Raw genomic sequence first — 20,737 nt, 5'->3', positions numbered from 1 at the left:
ACAATCTCCCTACAATTGAGTGTGTGTTTTTTTTAAATTATGTATTTTTGTCCAGTGTACAGCTTCAGGATAACATATAATTACTCATACTGGGAATACTGTAATCCTTTTCAAATGAGTGCTGAATAACAGTTTGAAATTTGGCTTGTAGCCTTTCTGAAGCTCTCAGTTAACACCATTGAACATATTCATGGCACTTTCATTATGACTCAGAAAGACCAGTTGCAGTATTCCTTAAACACTTGACTTTATTCAACATCCATTACTGCAAGTCCCAATTGCATTACTGCATTAGTAACACCGGTTCACGTCGGATCACCGAAATTAAGCACTGCCAGGCTTGGCTAGCAGTTGGATGGGTCACTGTCCAGGTCTGTTGAACACTGTTTTGCAAGTGGGGTGTACGCAGCCTAGTGAGGCCAACTGAAAAACTATGGAGCTGTTTGCTGCTAACGTACAAGAACAACAGTGAGGTTAAGGCATGTCATTGTTGAGTCAGTGCTGAGAATGTATGGAGCCTTACTTACAGACATGCCTTAAAAGGAATGACTAATTCACTGCATACAAACTTTTAGTGGTGTATAGGCTTTAAAGTTTATAACTCTAATATTTATCTTTCTCTGTGTTAGAGTTAGCCTCCAGGCACTCCTCTCAGCCAGATTCAAGTTTGTTCCTGACACAGATCAACAGACTGATTCTTATGGATAAAATCCCGCCAGGCATACAACACCATGTACACAATTAGGGGCCTTCAGTGGTTAAAGTGTCAGACAGCAGTTTCAAACTTTATAGCCACTCATAATATCTCCAGCATTAGCACACAAAATCACAAAGTGTTAGGTACAGACATATGCCTTCAACCACAACAGGTCTAATGCCCAAAAAACAAAATCCACCAAACACAAAAATACCAGTCATGAAAGCCTCCATTTTATGAACAACCAAGATGTCAAGCTTATCTTCATGTATGTATACATCTATACTCCACAAGCCATGTTACGGTGCATGGTGGAGAGTATTTTGTGTACCACTGTCACTTGCCCCTTTCACTGTTCCAGTGATGAATGGTTTGTGGGAAGAATAATTGTTGATAAGCATCTACATAAGATCTAATGCTTGTAATACATTTTTCATCTTTTTGCAAGATACACATATAGGATGGCAATATACTGGTTGACTCTTCTAGGAATGTTCACTCTCACTCTCAGAACTTTAACAATAAAGCACCCTATTACTTCCAACTGGTGGGCACAAAAGTTGGGCTAACTACAGTTAATAATCCTAACAATGTTTGTATATTGTATTAGCAGAGGGAAGTACAGGTCCCTAAATTGTGTACATGCTGTTGTGTGCCTGCAGGATTTTTTCCATAGGAATCAGTCTTTTTTTTTTTGTTATGGTTTTAGGGCGCAAAACTGCTATGGTCATTAGCACCCAGTCTGTGACTTAGGAAAAGGTAAAAATAAAACGAAACTGGAAAACAGCAGCAATGGGAACAAAACTCAAAAAATTGGAGAAACTAAAAACAGAAGGTAAGCTTTAAAAAATCACTATACAAGGGGGTTGGTTGTCCCCAAAAAGAGCTTCAAATAACTGACGTCATCTCACTGGCACTAATAAACTCGAGAACGTGATCGGCTGAGCGCGTGTCATCTCCTAAAATGGAAGATATATCAGGCGACAGCTGTAGACGGGCGCGTAATGGAGTAAAATAGGGGGACTCAAGTAAAAGGTGTCTTACCGTCCACAGCTGAGAGCAGTGGGGACAGAGTGGGGGAGGATCGCCACTTAAAAGATGTCGATGGCTAAAAAGACAGTGCCCTATCTGGAGTCTAGTTAAAATTACCTCCTCCTGACGACGCGTTCGGGAGGAAGAGGTCCAAGCACAGGGAAGAGCTTTCACGTCCCACAATTTATTATTGGGAAGTGTCGACCAATGTGCGTGCCATAAAAAAGCAACACGACATAAAACACTCCGTAGATCAGCGAAAGGAATCATGCAAATAGCTGGCCGAAGAAGAGAGACTGCTGCCTTGGCCGCTATTTTTCTTGACTTCCGGAAGGCGTTTGATACAGTTCTGCACTGTCGCCTGATAAACAAAATAAGAGCCTATGGAATATCAGACCAGCTGTGTGGCTGGATTGAAGAGTTTTTTAGCAAACAGAACACAGCATGTTGTTATCAATGGAGAGACGTCTACAGACGTTAAAGTAACCTCTGGTGTGCCACAGGGGAGTGTAATGGGACCCTTGCTTTTCACAATATATATAAATGACCTAGTAGATAGTGTCGGAAGTTCCATGCGGCTTTTCGCGGATGATGCTGTAGTATACAGAGAAGTTGCAGCATTAGAAAATTGTAGCGAAATGCAGGAAGATCTGCAGCGGATAGGCACTTGGTGCAGGGAGTGACAACTGACCCTTAACATAGACAAATGTAAGGTATTGCGAATACATAGAAAGAAGAATCCTTTATTGTATGATTATATGATAGCGGAACAAACACTGGTAGCAGTTACTTCTGTAAAATATCTGGGAGTATGCGTGCGGAACGATTTGAAGTGGAATGATCATATAAAATTAATTGTTGGTAAGGTGGGTACCAGGTTGAGATTCATTGGGAGAGTCCTTAGAAAATGTAGTCCATCAACAAAGGAGGTGGCTTACAAAACACTTGTTTGACCTATACTTGAGTATTACTCATCAGTGTGGGATCCATACCAGATCGGGTTGATGGAGGAGATAGAGAAGATCCAAAGAAGAGTGGCGCGTTTCGTCATAGGGTTATTTGGTAACCGCGATAGCGTTACGGAGATGTTTAACAAACTCAAGTGGCAGACTCTGCAAGAGAGGCGCTCTGCATCGCGGTGTAGCTTGCTCGTCAGGTTTCGAGAGGGTGCGTTTCTGGATGAGGTATCGAATATATTGCTTCCCCCTACTTATACCTCCCGAGGAGATCACGAATGTAAAATTAGAGAGATTAGAGCGCGCACGGAGGCTTTCAGACAGTCGTTCTTCCCGCGAACCATACACGACTGGAACAGGAAAGGGAGGTAATGACAGTGGCACGTAAAGTGCCCTCCGCCACACACCGTTGGGTGGCTTGCGGAGTATAAATGTAGATGTAGATGTATATCGGCTGCCTCATTTCCACAGATACCAATGTGTCCTGGGAGCCAGAGGAACGCCACAGAGACGCCCCCCAAGTGGAGCAAGTGGAGACAGTCCTGAATCCGGTGGACCAGAGGGTGGACAGGGTAGAGAGCTTGGAAACTGAGGAGAGAGCTGAGAGAATCTGAACAGATAACATACTGTATCCGCTGATGGCGATGGATGTATTGGACAGCCTGCAGAACAGTGTAAAGCTCCGCAGTATAAACCGAACACTGGTCGGGAAGCCAAAATCGATTTGGGGTGTCGCCAACAATATAGGCACTCCCAACACCTAACGATATTTTTGAGCCATCAGTGTAAATAAATGTGGCATCCTTCATTTGTGCGCATAGAGCAGCAAATGCCCGACGATAAACAAGTGAAGGGGTACCATCCTTGGGAAACTGACAAAGGTCACGGAGCAGGCAGGTCTGGGGACGGAGCCAAGGCAGTGCTGTACCCCAAGTTGTCAAGAAAGTTTAAGGAAAGCAGAAGGAAAGAGAATGGAGCAGTTGACGGAAGCAGACTCCCGATGGTAGTAGGGAGGAAGGGCGGCCTGCATACCCTAAATCCAAGGAGGCGTCAAAAAAAATGTCATGGGCCGGATTTGCAGGCATGGAAGACAGATGGCTAGCATAATGACTCAGAAGGACAGCTCGCCAATTGGACAGCGGAGGTTCAGCAGTCTCAGCATAAAGGCTGTAAGTAGGCTGTTTAGGTTTTTATATTGGTAACACCACGTAGCACTCTGTATGAAAATCACTGGCTGTGCTGTGTGCAGTCTGTGGCTGGTTTGCATTGTTGTTGGCCATTGTAGTGTTGGGCAGTTGGCTGTTAACAGCGTGTAGCATTGTGCAGATGGAGGTGAGCCGCCAGCAGTGGTGGATGTGGGGAAGCGAGATGGCGGATTTTTGAGAACGGATAATTTGGAGGTGTGTCCATCAGAAACAGTACATTTGTAAGAATGGATGTCATGAACTGCTATATATACTATGACTATTAAGGTAAATACATTGTTTGTTCTCTATTAAAATCTTTCATTTGCTAACTATGCCTATCAGTAGTTAGTGCCTTCCGTAGTGTGAATCTTTTATTTAGCTGGCAGTAGTGGCGCTCGCTGTATTGCAGTAGTTCGAGTAACAAAGATTTTTGTGAGGTAAGTGATTTGTGAAATGTATAGGTTAATTTAGTCAGGGCCATTCTCTTGTAGGGATTACTGAAAGTCAGATTGTGTTGTGCTAAAAAAAATATTGTGTGTCAGTTTAAGTACAGTCATTGAAAATTTTTCAAAGGGGACGTTTCAAGGCTTTCCACAGGGCTGGTGTAAAAAGCTCCAGACACTAAGCGTAATCCACGGTGGTGGATAGAGTCGAGACGACAAAGAATAGATGGCCGAGCAGAGGAGTAAACTATGCTTCCATAGTCGAATTTCGATCGCACTAAGGCACGATAGAAGCGGAGGAGGACCACTCGGTCCGCTCCCCGGGAGGTACCATTCAGGACACGGAGGGTGTTGAGGGATCGCAGACAGCAATCCGAAAGATAGGAAACATGGGAGGACCAGCAAAGTTTTCTGTCAACCATAAGACCAAAGAATTTAGCGACGTCCAAAAACGGAAAGTTGACAGGTCCTAGATGTATGGAAGGTGGAACAAACTCTGTACGACGCCAAAAATTAACAAAAACAGTCTTACTGGGAGAAAAGCGGAAGCCGTTTTCGATGCTCCATGAGTGGAGGTGATCGAGACATCCTTGAAGATGTCGTTCAAGAAGGCAGGTCCATTGAGAGCTGTAGTAGATCGCAAAATCGTCCACAAAGAGGGAGCCCGAGACATCAGGAAGGAGACAATCCATAATGGGATTTATGGCAATGGCAAACAGTACAACACTTAGCACAGAACCCTGGGGTACACTGTTTTCTTGGGAGAAAGTATGGGAGAGAGTAGTGTTCACCCACAATCTAAATGTGCGCTCTGCCATAAATTCGCGAAGAAAAAGGGGCAGCTGACCTCGAAAGCCCCAAGAGAACAGTGCGCAGAAAATGACTGTCCTCCAACAGGTATCGTATGCTCTCTCCAGATCAAACAATATTGCTACTGTTTGGCGTTTCTGGAGAAAATTGTTCATGACATAAGTGGAGAGGCAGGGTGTATACGACCCGGGACAACCGGGAATTCCGGGAAAAACCCGGGAATTTTTTCATCCTGGAGAAAACCGGGAAAAACCCGGGAATTTTTCGGCATTCCGGGAATTTTTCATTGTTTTAGCTTTCAGTTACATTTTTGTAGTTTTGACTGCAGAATTGATCCTCTAGCAAAGAATGTTATTGTATCCTGCTACTGGAGAATGATACTGCTGCAATAAAATATAAACGAGAGGGAAAAAAATAAAACTGTAGTGGCAAAGGAAATGTGCATTTTACGACAACAAAACACCGTGCACGCACAAGCGTCTACAGATAGCAAAAATATGTTAAAGGCCGTAGGGCGCAGACTGTAATTCTTCGTAACAATAAACTGCTTGCTATGAGCATGACGTCACAACTGTTCACATTAGGTTCGTTTGACCAGTTGTCAGCGGTTTGTTGCGCATGCGCATTTGACTCGCGTATAAGCAGTACCTTCTCTCGCTTCCCGCTTCTTGAAGTTTGGCTGTTAACTGCATCGGTAGTAGCAGCAAGCAGCCAGATGCAAACGAGGAAAATTTTTCTCGCGCACGCCCTAGCTGCCAGATTCGCGCTTGCACAGAGTTGTCTGAGTTGTAGTGGGGAGGGGGTTAGTCTCCACGTGACCCGTGTTTACGTTAAGTGATTTCGCTGCTTCTCTTCGTGTACAGCTCCCACGTCAAATGAAAACAAAACGGATTTCTGTGGCCGGGAGCTATCAAGTGAATTAAAATGCATTCACATAATTACAGAGGGCAACAATATATTATTAATTTCAGTTTCTGATTTTATTTTCTCTCCAAGTTAGTAGCAGTCGAGCATTAATCGCCTTGCAGAAGAATGAAGTTATTTTTGCAAGTTTGCTAAAGAAATTCCGCTGAGGCGATCATTTTATTTGAAACGAAGTGTTTCATTTAACAATTTTGGGTACTTCCAACTGTTCGGTGAATTTCAAGTGCACGTTATCATCTTCTGCCATGTATGGCATTATGCCATAATAAAGAACCAAACATGAGATCGTAGAGTACTGGTACTCCAAGAAAATTTACATCCCAAAAACCACACTGAAAAGCTTAATATCAGATGGGACCTACTTCATTGTGAATCTGGAAAAAACCAATGTGCACTTCAAGCCGAATTATGCATTTTAGTATGATTCACGAAATTTTGATGCCTTTTGGAGTATCCTCTGATGCCCTGTTTCTTTTATGGTGTAGTGTAAGCTCTCTTAGTGCTTTATACACACGAACATGCGGGCTTCCTACACCACTGCAGTTGCACACGCACAATAATTCGATTTTGGCGCTCTCTGGCAACTGGTAAATCGAACCTATAACTAACAGTATTGCGAACGGTGGTTAGAGAAGCGTTACTTTCAAAGTAAATTTCTTTTTACGCAAGATGAATTATGTTACGTGTGTGAAAGTGGGATGGATATCTAAATCACAGAGCGTTCGAAACTGAACAGTTTGAGGACCAGCCACTTCAAGAATTTCGAGCCGAGGCATTTATGTCACAATTTTAAATTTACTGGCACATTTGTGTGATGTATCTTAAAGTATATCACACCAAAAAATGACCAATATTACACGTGAAAGCTTAGCTTTTCTTGTAGATATACGGTACTGTGTACATTAATGTAAACCGTTAACTTTTCCTCTTGTGTGTTCGCGCTATGTAACCAGTAATCTTGCTAGTGGCTGACTATAACACGTGCCCTATGCTCTGAATAGCTGCTGTCATCGGCTGGCGAGATCTCGTGGCTTGAGATATGACTCGCTTACTAAAGGACATCACAACCTCGGTTGCAACGCTCCGGAAACTAACAAGCTGTGTTTGGTGCAATTCGAATTTATACTTTCGTAATACGAAAATATGCAGCGTATATGTTGCTGCAAATCAAAGGTCTTTCCAAAACTTCTGTGCTCCGGCTTTTCTTTTTTTTCCGGGAAGTTCTACGCGATTACATAAAACGTTAACCGTTCAAAGGATTGATAAGTTTTACAGTTCCGAGGGAACTTTTTCTGTGCTAAGTGACAGTAGGTCGCCCGGGAAAAAGCATATTTTGTAAATGATATATCCGGGAGAAATCCGGGAATAATCCGGGAATTTTTTTTCCTTGTCCCTGTATACACCCTGAGAGGGCAACAAGGTGGTCAACTGCAGAACGATGCTTTCGGAAACCGCATTGGGCTGGTGTTAAAAGACTGCGGGACTCCAGCCACCAAGCTAAACAGCAATTCACCATATGCTCCAAAACCTTACATACACTACTCATGAGAGAAATGAGGCGATAGCTAGAGGGGAGATGTTTGTCCTTTCCAGGTTTTGGAACAGGAACAACGATAGCTTCCCGCCATCGTCTGGGAAAAGTACTGTCGGTCCAAATTCGATTATAAAGGCGAAGGAGGTAATGCAGGCTATGGTATGGTAAATGCAGCAACATTTGGATGTGGTTACCATCTGGTCCTGGGGCAGAAGAGTGAGAAGAAAAGAGTGCAAGTTGGAGTTCCCACATGGAGAAAACAGTGTTGTAGCTTTCACGATTTTGAGACGAGAAGGCAAGAGGTCGCATTTCCGCTGCACGTTTCTTCGGGAGAAACGCTGGCGGGTAATTTGAAGAGCTCGAAATCTCAGCAAAGTGTTGACCCAATGAGTTAGAAATTGCGACGGGGTCCACTAATGTATCTGGCGTGACAGTGAGCCCAGAGACCGGGGAGAAACTAGGCGCACCAGATAACCGTTAAATCTGACTCCAAACTTCCAAGGAGGGAGTGAAGGTGTTAAATGAGCTAGTAAAGAAGTCCCAGCTCGCCTTCTTGCTATCGCGGATGATGCGACGGCATCGCGCATGGAACTGCTTATAGAGGATACAGTTGGCAAATGTAGGGTGGTGTCTGAAAACGCGAAGAGCACACTGCCACTCACGTATTGTGTCACGGCATGCCTCGTTCCACCAAGGAACTGGGGGGTGCCGGGGCAATTCAGAGGTGCGAGGTATTGAACATTCCGCAGCTGAAAGAATAACGTCTGTAATATGAGTGACCTCATTGTCAACGCTAGGAAAGTGACGCTCATCGAATGTCGCTAGAGACGAAAAAAGTGTCCAATTGGCTTGGGCAAACTTCCAGTGTCGCGGGCGCATATATGGCAGGTGTGGCTGCAATCAAAGGACACATGGAAAGTGGTCACTCGAGTGTGTATCAGCAAGGGTGAACCATTTGAAGTGCCGAGCTAGCGGAACAGTACCGAACGAAAGGTCCAAATGAGAGAAATTTGTCATGGAGGCAGACAAAAATGTTGAGGCAAACAAGATCCGCTTGGTGGAAGACGTCTAGCAATAGTGAGCCACGCGGACAAGGATGCGGAGATCCCCAAAGCGGGTGGTGGGCATTGAAGTCCCCAACCAGCAAATAGGGGGGTGGAAGCTGACCAAGAAGATGAAGGAGATCAGCTCGTGCCATTGGTGTGGACGATGGAATATATACAGTACAAAGAGAGAACGTGTATCCAGTAATGGAAAGACGGACAGTGACAGCTTGGAAGGAAGTGTTTAAGGGGATTGGGTGATAATGGAGAGTATCATGGAGAAGAGTCATGAGTCCTCCATGTGCTGGAGTGCCTTCAACAGAGGGGAGATCAAATCGGACTGACTGAAAATGGGGGAAAACAAAGCAGTCGTGGGGACGCAGCTTTTTTTCCGGAAGACAGACGACTGGCGAGTAGGATCGTAAGAGGAGCGACAATTCATCCTGATTGGCTCGAATGTCGCATATATTCCAATGGATAATGAACATAGGATAGACAGAAAATGGAAGAATGTGACCAAGGTTGCCCTCAACTCAACGACAGCTCAGAGCTTACGACTGACAGCGTGGAACGACAGTCAGCCGAAGGCAGAAGATCCTGAGCCATAGGTTGTTCAGGAGCAGCTCCTGCCACCAGCGATCAGCCAGTTGATCGGCCGCCAGCAGTGCGCCTCGGCGACACAGAAGACGGCCGAGGGTGGCTACCACCAGGTTGTGCTGTAGATGAGACATGCCATGACGGAGAAGGAGAGGAACTGGGTTTCTTATTAGCCTTCTTGGAAACAGGATGTTTAGATGAAGGAGGCACTGATGGTTGTGAATTTGGGGTACGTAAAAAACTGTCACGTGTAGGCTCCTTTTTGGAAGTCCGGGTGTCTGACTTTTGGGCTCGAGATTTAGCAGAACCCGATGAAGGGTGAGCCTTAGAGTGAGCAGGCAAAAGTGGGGAGGTTGAACGGGCGATCTTTGCGCTGGCCGATCTGACGACTGTGCCACTAAAGGTGATATCACAAGTCTGCGTGGCCGCCTCCTTTGTTGGCCGAGGAGAGGCAAGGACAGTGGTGTATTTACCTGTCTGAGGCACAGTGGGCTTTCGACTGGCGAACAATTTTTTAGCAGCAAAGGTCGACACCTTTTCCTTCACTCTGATTTCCTGAATGAGCTTTTCGTCTTTAAAAATGGGGAATACCTAGAGGAAGCAGCATGGTGACCCATACAGTTGATACAACGAGGGGATGGAGGTGGACAAGCACCCTCATGGGCATCCTTGCCACACGTAACACATTTGGCCGGATTGGAACAGGACTGGCTGGTATGATTGAACCGCTGACACTGATAGCAACATGTAGGGTTTGGAATGTAAGGGTGGACAGAATTTATCTCATAGCCAGCTTTGATGTTCGATGGGAGTTGAACTCTGTCAAATGTCAAGAAGACAGTATGGGTTGGAACGATGCTCGTGTCAACCCTTTTCATGACTCTATGAACAGCCGTTACACCCTGGTCAGACAGGTAGTGTTGAATTTCCTCATTGGACAATCCGTCGAGGGAGCGTGTATAAACAACCCCACGTGAGGAATTTAAAGTGGGGTGCACTTCCACCCGGACAGGGAAGGTGTGTAGCAGTGAAGTACGCAGCAATTTTTGGGCCTGGAGGTCACTGACTGTTTCTAACAACCAGGTGCCATTTCGTAATCTGGAACAAGACTTTACAGGACGTGCAATTGCGTCGACACCTTTCTGAATAATGAAAGGGTTGACCATGGAGAAGTCGTGACCTTCGTCAGACCGAGAAACAACAAGGAACTGTGGCAACAATGGAAGTACTGTCTGTGGCTGAGACTCATTGAACTTACGCTTGTGAGCTGACTTAGTAGAAGATGAGGAAACCATTGCGAAAGTATCCCCCATGATTACCGGCGTCTCCGATGGCACGCTCCTTCCTTGTGGGGGCCGTCTCTGAGGGCACTCCCGCCTTAGGGTATTGTTCACACCTCAGGTCACACCTCCCGACAAATGTATGGAGGGACCAATCGGCACTTTCGGAAGGTATCAGCTCGGGTAATCACCCCTCCATGGGCCTGGCCGTTACCAGGGGGTACGTACGTGTCCTACCTGTCTACCCAGGGCGGGGAATTACGCGTTACCCCGTCACTGGCTACGTATAGAAATGCATGGGTCAGCCTTCAGACATGCACAGGGAGGAATAAAGAGAAAGGGAAAACCAAAGAAAGGGAAAGGAAAGAAGAGAGGTCTCAAACGCCGCAGCGGAGAAAGGGTAAGAGAAGAGGCAAGGAAAAGAGAAGGACAAAGGAAGGACAAAGACTTGCAAGCAGAGAAAGTGAAGAATGTGTGACATTTTCGAGCGTCCGTCTCCGGATGTCGGCACAAAACATACTCCCAGAGGGGGAGAAAGAGAGGGAAAGAGGCGGAGGTGAGGGGGGGGGGGGGGGGGGGCAAAGATGGGGGATGGAGAAGAATGCGGAAAAGGAAGGTATGCGGCCTGGAAAGGAAGGGGGGCCACATTAGCTCGGGGTCCCGTGCTCGCTACGCACATATCCACAAAAGAGTTGTGGACCCCCTGGGGGGAGGAATCGGCCTGTTGACCAGTATCAGGAACAAACTTTGTCCTGGCTGAGAGGAGTGCCTGGAGGCTAACTCTAACGTGTGGCCATATCATTTATGTCACCACACACTGATTTAATTCAAAATAAGAGCATGCAAAAAAATAGCCCACTACATCTACACATAGGGGAAAAAACCTAATAATTGAGATGGAACATGTATATATAGGCAGTAACTGAAATTAAGTAAATAAGAAATGTTGAAATAACACTGATATCAGAAACTGGAGGCTATTCATTTTAACCCTAAAAGCACATGAAAATGTAAATATTTTAACTCTCAGATACATTACAGGTAAGTTGGTATCATATGAAGGCAATTCATAAAGTAACCTCTATTTATTTTAAAAAATGTAAATGACATTACAAAATTTGTTTTACAATACTGTGAAAGTGCACACTCTAAGTTATTTTGCCACATAGTTCCCAGCAACACTGACACATATGTCAAAGCGTTTGACAATCTCCGAAATTAAGCAAGCATTGAATTCTGTCACCAGCAGGTTTTGTGCAGAAGAGTATGACTAATCTATGGAAAATGAATAAAAAAGTCCAAGATGGAGAATCTGCATTTCTCTCTATCCTTTTGTTGGCCAAACAAATCAGATCTGCAATCATGTTAGTCGATCAACCAGTTTCCTCTTCATCGAGGACACTGATTTGACCATTTTTTAACATAAAGCACCACAGTCATACAGCAACTTCACTCATAACATTTATGCCATAAACTTCACAGTGTTCATGATGGATGTCATGAGCTTTATAGTTTTTTTTTGCCACAAACCCTTCTGTACAAAGTCAGCATTGTTGGTTGGCTTCAGTCACAGGTGGTAGAGTTGTCTGACTGCAGAATATCAGAGTTTATCAAACACTATGACGTGTGTCTCAGTATGGCTGGAAACTATATGTAAAAGTAAATTAGAGTATGTACTTTCACAGTGTTGTCAAACAAATTCCGTAACTTGTACATTTTTGTCAGTCACTCCACGTAACTCATGATTTTGTATCATTAATAGCCTGCATCGTTTCGAGAGTAAAAGGGATGGAATTTTATATCTTAGTTTTTCTGCTATTACTTATTAATGTGTCAGTAAAAAATCAATGAATCACTCAGAAATTTATTTATTTATATATATATATATGAAGATGGTACCTGTCCTTTCGGACATGTCCGAAAGAACAGATACCATTGGTGACCATGCAGCTCATTAGAATTAAATTACAAAGAAATGAATACCCCTAGCTGCATACAGGCATTGATATAAGTGAAAGGGGACAGTTGCAAATGTGTGCCCTGGCCGGGACTCTAACACGGACCTGCTTACATGGCAGACGCTTATCCATCTGAGCCACCGAGGACACAGAGTATAGTGTGACTGCAGGGACTTATCTCTGGCATGCCTCCCATGAGACCCACATTCCCGATGTATTGTCCCACACTATATTCACAGTGCCCCTGCCCATTATACTCATTACTCGTGGCTTTTTGCCAATTCCCATAAGAGTTCGGGCACTGTTTGTGCATCCACACAGAAGAAGATGGGAAGATCATCAAATGGCCAGGGAGCCTTATATAAAATGGCTCAGATGGATAGAGTGTCTGCCATGTAAGCAGGAGATCCCGGGTTCGAGTCCCAGTTGGGCACACATTTTCAACTGTCCCCGTCGATTTACATCAACGCCTGTATGCAGCTAGGGGTATTCATTTCATTGTAAATTATTTATTTATTTATTGCTATGAAGAAAAGCTGCATAAACTTTTTGCTTGATTAGTACTGTACAAAATGCCTTTGATTACATTTACTTTGTATGTCATGAGATTTAGTACATCTCAGTCTCATATTTTACACACTATTATGTGGAGGACTGCATGTACTCATTTATGTTTTATACCATTACTTTCCATTAGTACTCCAAATTTGACTTGAGTTGCTGACACATCTAGTAGGTACCAAATTCCTTTTCATTATACAACATTGTATCTTTTCTTGCATAACTAGAGTTCTCAACCACTTTTTTCTCCCACAGTCTTTAAAAGTGAGTTCCTTTAACGGTGTTTACCATTTCATTAATTTTTTTAAGTACCTTAAAATTTAATTTCTTCTCCGACACAGGTTGTCGTCCAATGGAAATCAGCATACAGACAATACACAGCAAAACAATAACAAGACCTGATATTGCCAATGGGTCAGCTGCTTCAATAGAAGAGCCTGCTTGTATTACAAGTTGTGAAGTCAGGATGCATAGGATGACTGAAAGAGAAAGAAAATGATAACATTTTCAGGAATACTTGTGTCATATTTGTAATCTTAGTAAACAACTTGATTAAATAAATATGTATCTTACAATATAACACAATTTCGTATGCAACAATTTTTGTTGACAGTTTTGTAGGTCTTTGTAATTTGTCAATGTTAAGTATTTGTTTTCCAGTAGCTACAATATTCGATTGTTTATTTCTGGTTTCTTCATCTGAATCTGCATTTTGTTTCCCACCAGCATCCTCTACCATTTTTAGATGCTCTCCAGTTTCTCCTGTATACCTTAGAACATAAAATAAGAAAAATAAGAAATTCTTAAATTTAATGAATCACATGTCTACATAGTCATTACACAATACCTTAATGTTGTTGCCATATTATTATGAATTACAATTACTTCTGAAAACTGCTTTGTATCTGACAAGAAACTCCTGCTACATATATTAGGTAATACAAACTGCTATTTAAGCTCTGCAATTTTTAATACATTTAAACAAAAATAATCATTTTTTGAAAATATAATTGGATAGATAAAAAAATCTACTCACCAAGTAGTGCAGAAGAAAACACAACAGTTAAGGAAATGTGCATGCTATTGGAGCCAATGGCTCTTTCTCCTAGCAGAAGGGTTGAAGGGGAAGGAAGAGAAATTAAGTAAAAGGACTGGTAAGGTTTAGGCAATGAGGAGAGTTATGGAAAATCCAATCACAACTCTGTGTCAAAGGAGACTTACCAGACAGGTAAGAAGGAGGAGCTACTGGCTCAAAAAGCTTGCACATTTCCTCAACTTTTGTTTGTATTATCTTCTGTCAATACTATTGTTTAGTTTGTGTGACACGAATTTGATTACATGATTTTATTGGAACACACTGCCATGGAACAGTTGTAATGGAAATTTCTGTTTAAAATGAGTGTGAAATAAAAGTAATAGAGAAGTATGTTTTGTATATCATAAACAGAATAATTTTCCGTAATTTAACTCTTATCATTATTATTATTATTATTATTATCTTCTTTCCTTTCTCAGACCTTAGGTCTGGTTAAAAATGGAAAGTGACGTGGACCTCGATCAAGCACGACTTCCTTTTAACTGGACGGTATATGTTATATTGCATTTAGGAACTTTCGGGTGATTGAACGTGTATCAATAATTACGGATTTCTGTAGTTGTATATGTAAGTTTGGATGTAGCTGTATTGCAATTATGTACTGGTGGATATTGTGTGGTATGACTCCTGTTGTTGATAGTATAATTGGTATAATGTCAACTTTATCCTGATGCCACATGTCCTTGACTTCCTCAGCCAGTTGGATGTATTTTTCAATTTTTTCTCCTGTTTTCTTCTGTATATTTGTTGTATTGGGTATGGATATTTCGATTAGTTGTGTTAATTTCTTATTTTTATTGGTGAGTATGATGTCAGGTTTGTTATGTGGTGTTGTTTTATCTGTTATAATGGTTCTGTTCCAGTATAATTTGTATTCATCATTCTCCAGTACATTTTGTGGTGCATACTTGTATGTGGGAACATGTTGTTTTATAAGTTTATGTTGTAAGGCAAGCTGTTGGTGTATTATTTTTGCTACATTGTCATGTCTTCTGGGGTATTCTGTATTTGCTAGTATTGTACATCCGCTTGTGATATGATCTACTGTTTCTATTTGTTGTTTGCAAAGTCTGCATTTATCTGTTGTGGTAATGGGATCTTTAATAATATGCTTGCTGTAATATCTGGTGTTTATTGTTTGATCCTTTATTGCATCATGATCGCCAAAATATTGTGCCCGTTAGATACAATAGACCGGCAGCACACCCGTGGATATTTTGATTATGAATCCTTCCGTCTCACTGTATATATTGCCTTTTCTTAGCCATGTGTTGGATGCGTCTTGATCGATGTGTGGCTGTGTTAGATGATACGGGTGCTTGCCATGTAGTGTTTTCTTTTTCCAATTTACTTTCTTCATATCTATTGATGTTATGTGATCTAGAGGGTTGTAGAAGTGGTTATGAAATTGCAGTGGTGTAGCCGATGTATTTATATGCGTGATTGCTTTGTGTATTTTGCTAGTTTCTGCTCATTCTAGAAAGAATTTTCTTAAATTGTCTACCTGTCCATAATGTAGGTTTTTTATGTCGATGAATCCCCTGCCTCCTTCCTTTCTGCTTAATGTGAATCTTTCTGTTGCTGAATGTATGTGATGTATTCTATATTTGTGGCATTCTGAACGTGTAAGTGTATTGAGTGCTTCTAGGTCTGTGTTACTCCATTTCACTACTCCAAATGAGTAGGTCAATATTGGTATAGCATAAGTATTTATAGCTTTTGTCTTGTTTCTTGCTGTCAATTCTGTTTTCAGTATTTTTGTTAGTCTTTGTCTATATTTTTCTTTTAGTTCTTCTTTAATATTTGTATTATCTATTCCTATTTTTTGTCTGTATCCTAGATATTTATAGGCATCTGTTTTTTCCATTGCTTCTATGCAGTCGCTGTGGTTATTGAATATGTAATTATTATTATTATTATTATTATTATTATTATTTGACACATATGACAAACCAAACAATGGAAAAGCCATGATGCGCCACTGGGTGTGGTGGTGAAATGACGGCTGTGTAGTGCTGGAATGGGAACAAGGAGGGGGCTGGATGGGTGAGGACAGTGACTAATGAGGCCAGGAGGGTTACGGGAACGCAGGATGTATTGCAGGGAAAGTTCCCAGCTGCACAATTCAGAAAAGCTGGTGTTGGTGCGAAGGATCCATATGGCACAGGCTGTGAAGCAGTCATTGAGATGTGGGGTATCATGTTTGGCAGCGTGTTCAGCTACAGGGTGGTCCACTTCGTTTTTGGCCACAGTTTGTCGGTGACCGTTCATGTAGACAGACAGCTTGTTGGTTGTCATGCCTACATAGAATGCAGCACAGTGGTTACAGCTTAACTTGTAAGTCACACGACTGGTTTCACAGGTAGCCCTGCCTTTGATGGGATAGGTGATGTTAGTGACTCGACTGGAGTAGGTGGTGGTGGGAGGATGTTTGGGACAGGTCTTGCATCTAGGTCTATTACAGGGGTACGAGCCATGAGGTAAGGGATTGGGAGCAAGGGGTTGTGTAAGGATGGACGAGTATATTGTGTAGGTTCAGTGGATGGCGGAATACCACGGTAGGAGGGGTGGGATGGATAGTGGGTAGGACATTTCTCATTTCAGGGCACAATGAGAGGTAATCAAAACCCTGGTGGGGAATGTAATTCAGTTGCTCCAGTCCTGGACAGTACTGAATTATGAGGAGCCGGACTGTGGGACTTTGGGAGATGGTGGGAGATTGGAAAGATAAGGCACGAGAGATTTGTTTTTGTACAAGGATGGGAGGATAATTATGGTCAGTGAAGGCTTCAGTGAGACCCTCGGTATATTTGGAGAAGGACTGCTTGTCACTGCAGATGCGACGACCATGGGTGGCTAGTCTGTGCGGAAGGGAATTCTTGGTATGGAACGGGTGGCAGCTGTCGAAGTGGAAGTATTGCTGGTGGTTAGTAGTTTTGATATGGTTGGAGGTACTGCTGCAACCATCTATAAGGTGGAGGTCAACATCTAGATAGGTGGCTTGTTGGGTTGAGTAGGACCAGGTGAAGCATATGGGGGAGAAGTTGTTGAGGTTCTGGAAGAATGTGAATAACGTGTCCTCACCTTCAGTCTAGATAGCAAAGATGTCATCAATGAATCTGAACCATGTGAGGGGTTTTGGATTCTGGGTTTTTAGGAAGGATTCTTCTAGATGGCCCATGAATAGGTTAGCACAGGATGGTGATATGCAGGGGCCCATAGCCGTACCACGGATTTGTTTGTAGGTAATGCCTTCAAAGGAGAAGTAATTGTGGGTGACTATATAGTTGGTCATGGTGACTAGGAAGGAGGTTGTTGGTTTGGAATCCATAGGGCATCTGGAAAGGTAGTGTTTGATAGCAGTAAGGCCATTGGCGTTATAAATGTTAGTGTACAGGGAGGTGGCATCAATAGTGATGAGCAGGGCACCGTGTGGTAGAGGGAAAGGAACTGTGGGGAGTCAGTTGAGGAAATGGTTGGTATCTTTTATATAGTTGGATAGGTTGCGGGTAACAGGTTGAAGGTGTTGGTCTATAAGAGCAGAGATTCTCTCAGTGGGGGCACAGTAACCGGACACAATGGTGTGTCCTGGATGTTTGGGTTTATGGACTTTAGGAAGCATGTAGAAGGTGGGAGTGCGGCGAGTGGTAGGGGTAAGTAGAGAGATGGACTCTGGGGAGAGGTTCTGGGATGGGCCTAAGGATTGAGTTGTGACAGGAGATCCTGCTGGATTGCTGGAATGGCATCACTGTGGCATGGTTTGTAGGTGGAAGTATCTGACAGCTGACGGAGTCCTTCTGCCATGTAATCCTTGTGGTTCAAAACAACAGTGGTGGAGCCTTTGTCTGCAGGTAGCATTATAAGACTGGGATCAGTTTTTGGATGGTGGACTGCAGTTCTTTCTGCGGATGTAAGGTTAGTATGCATGTTGAGGGATTTGTGGAATGATGGTGAGGCAAGGTTCGAGGATAAGAAATTCTGGAAAGTTAACAGGGCGTGGTTTGGAGGCAGTGGGGGTGGATCATGGTTGGATGGAAGAGTGAACTGAGTTATTCAAGGTCCAATATTGGTCTTTGGTTGAGTCTGATTGGTCGGGTTGGTGGCGAAAAAGTGTTTCCACTGTAGGGACCGGGAGAAGGAAAGAACGTCTTTAACTTGTGCCCAGCCTCCTTCTTACCCACACCCAGTCGCCACTCCCATCATGCACTGGTGCTGCTGCTTGCTGTGTAGTTTCAGCTCTCTGAGACTGCAGACATGTGTGCAAGTTGCACTTGCATGAGTGTGTGTGTGCGTGTGTGTATATGTGTCTACTGTTGACAAAGGCTTTAATAGCCGAAAACTATGAATGTGTGAATCTTTTTATTGTGACTATCATGACTCAGCACCTCCACTATATGGTGAGTAGCAACTTTCCTTCTCTTGAATTGTTACATTCTATCCTGGATTTTCCATTGTTTGATTTTTGCCTGACGGCTTTTCTTCGATTCTAACCCTGTGCTGTTTTCCTTTGTAACTACTTTCTCTTGCATCGTTATACTCAATGCCCATCCTTCTTCCTTTTCTTTCCTGTGTTTCTCTTGTTGCCTTACAAACTGCACTGCATGCTCTACTTATGTGCCACACTGTATCAACCGACCCAGCCGCGTGCAACAGATGGCCTCAAGATCATGCTGATTGTTGGTGCAGGATCTTATGTCCCACATTACTCCCGCCGATATAATGAAGCCTATACCTTCAAACTGATAATGCTCCCTGTGTCAGTTTCCATGTTTTTGCATTTTATCTCCCACACTTTTCCGGTGCCACACGATCCTACATATCTAACTACGAACCCCTCCCCACCCCCTCCACACTTTCTCTGGTCTATCCCTGTTCGCACCCATTAAATCCACGTCATCCAGTCACATCTACCGTCCCCCTTCTCTATGCTCATCCGCCCTCAAACCTGCTACCCACAGTAATATACATATATTTATTAATGATTAGTTATTCTCTACTTTGACCTTTGTGATTTCTTGCCAATTTTAGTGAGTTTTTGCATTCTACTATCGTCGTCTTCCTCAGATTTCATATCTTTTTTCCCCCCTGTGCATCCATTTCACCTTTTAGTATTTTCCCACGTATTTGAGTGTATTTTTGCGTAATTTTTCGTACATAATTCTACTTTCTTATGTATTTTTTCGCATTTTTGCAGCACCATGGGTCCTTGCTCCTTCCATCTGCATCAATACAGAAAAATTTCCTTATCCCTAGCCAGATCCCAGTCCCACATACTGTTCCTGCATTGTTGCTTGGCTCATGAAATCCCCCCTAATGACCTTACCATCAAATTACCCATCTCTGGTTGCCGCCCCTCCTTCCAAAATGACGTCCACCTGTTCAGATTCCACCAATCCTTATCCCTCACCAACATAGTACTGCAAAACCATATCAACCAAGCCCAATCCTCCTTGCAGTACCTTCTCTCCATCCGCAAAATTCTCCTGCTGTGTAATCCAAAATTCCTGGAACCCATAACACACATTGAAACTCTTGCCCTGCAGGAACTTCAGCAACATGCACAACGCCACCTTAAAAAGCTCTCCATCCTGCTCACTTCCTACTCCCGCCTCGGAGTACCACTGTCTACCACTTCTACAACAACCTCCAAACCTCCCCCACGCCCCCTCATAGCTGACAAACCCTATCTCGCAGACCTACTACACTTACCACACCCTCCAAAACTCCCTCCCACCATCACACAGAACTCAACACCTAAACAGACCCAAAACACAGTCATGAACCCTTCCTCCAGAAGCCTTAGTCCCACAGAAATGTCAGTCCTTTCCAAAGGCCTCACCTTTTGCCCCACTCACAAATTCAACCATGCAGTACTAGTTAAAGACCTTCTCCCGGTCGCTACAGTGGAAATGCTTTTTCACCACCAACCCGACCAATCAACCAAACACCAATATTGAACCATGCTTAACTCAGTTCACTCCTCCAACCAGCCATGATCCTCCCCACTGCCTCCAAACCACCCTCTGTTAACTTTCCAGAAATTCTTATCCTCAAATCTTGCCACGCCATCATTCTACAAATCCCTCAACATGCATACTAACCTTACATCTGCAGAAACAACTGCAGTCCACCATTCAAAAACTGATCCCAATCTTATAATGCTACCTGCAGATGCAGTCTCCACTACCGTTGTTATGAACCGCAAGGATTACATGGCAGAAGGACTCCGTCAGCTGTCAGATACTTCCACCTACAAACCATGCCACAGTGATGCCATTCCAGCAATCCAGCAGGATCTCCAGTCACAACTCAATCCTTAGGCCCATCCCAGAACCTCTCCCCAGAGTCCATCTCTCTACTTACCCCTACCACTCGCCGCACTCCCACCTTCTACATGCTTCCTAAAGTCCATAAACCCAAACACCCAGGACACACCATTGTGTCCGGTTACTGTGCCCCCACTGAGAGAATCTCTGCTCTCAGACCAACACCTTCAACCTGTTACCCGCAACCTATCCAACTATATAAAAGATACCAACCATTTCCTCAACTGACTCTCCACAGTTCCTTTCCCTCTACCACACGGTGCCCTGCTCATCACTATTGATGCCACCTCCCT

At 43.5% G+C, this 20,737-nt stretch overlaps 1 protein-coding gene across 1 annotated transcript in view; it reads right to left on the bottom strand.

The window, feature by feature from the left end:
- The window catches only part of LOC126176686 (high affinity cationic amino acid transporter 1-like), a 181,902-nt gene that overhangs the window by 39,520 nt on the left and 121,645 nt on the right, over positions 1 to 20,737 (bottom strand). The window contains exons 11-12 of the mRNA XM_049923848.1: positions 13,596 to 13,792; positions 13,335 to 13,501 (exon numbers count right to left, since the gene is read on the bottom strand). Of these exons, the coding sequence (XP_049779805.1) occupies positions 13,335 to 13,501; positions 13,596 to 13,792 (364 nt within the window). The remainder of the gene's footprint in view (positions 1 to 13,334; positions 13,502 to 13,595; positions 13,793 to 20,737) is intronic.

The sequence above is a fragment of the Schistocerca cancellata genome, chromosome 3 (assembly GCF_023864275.1).
Source record: "Schistocerca cancellata isolate TAMUIC-IGC-003103 chromosome 3, iqSchCanc2.1, whole genome shotgun sequence".
Taxonomy (NCBI): Eukaryota; Metazoa; Arthropoda; class Insecta; order Orthoptera; family Acrididae; genus Schistocerca; species Schistocerca cancellata.
Note: the sequence above shows the minus strand (reverse complement) of the source record. Positions and strands in the feature narration are given on the sequence as shown.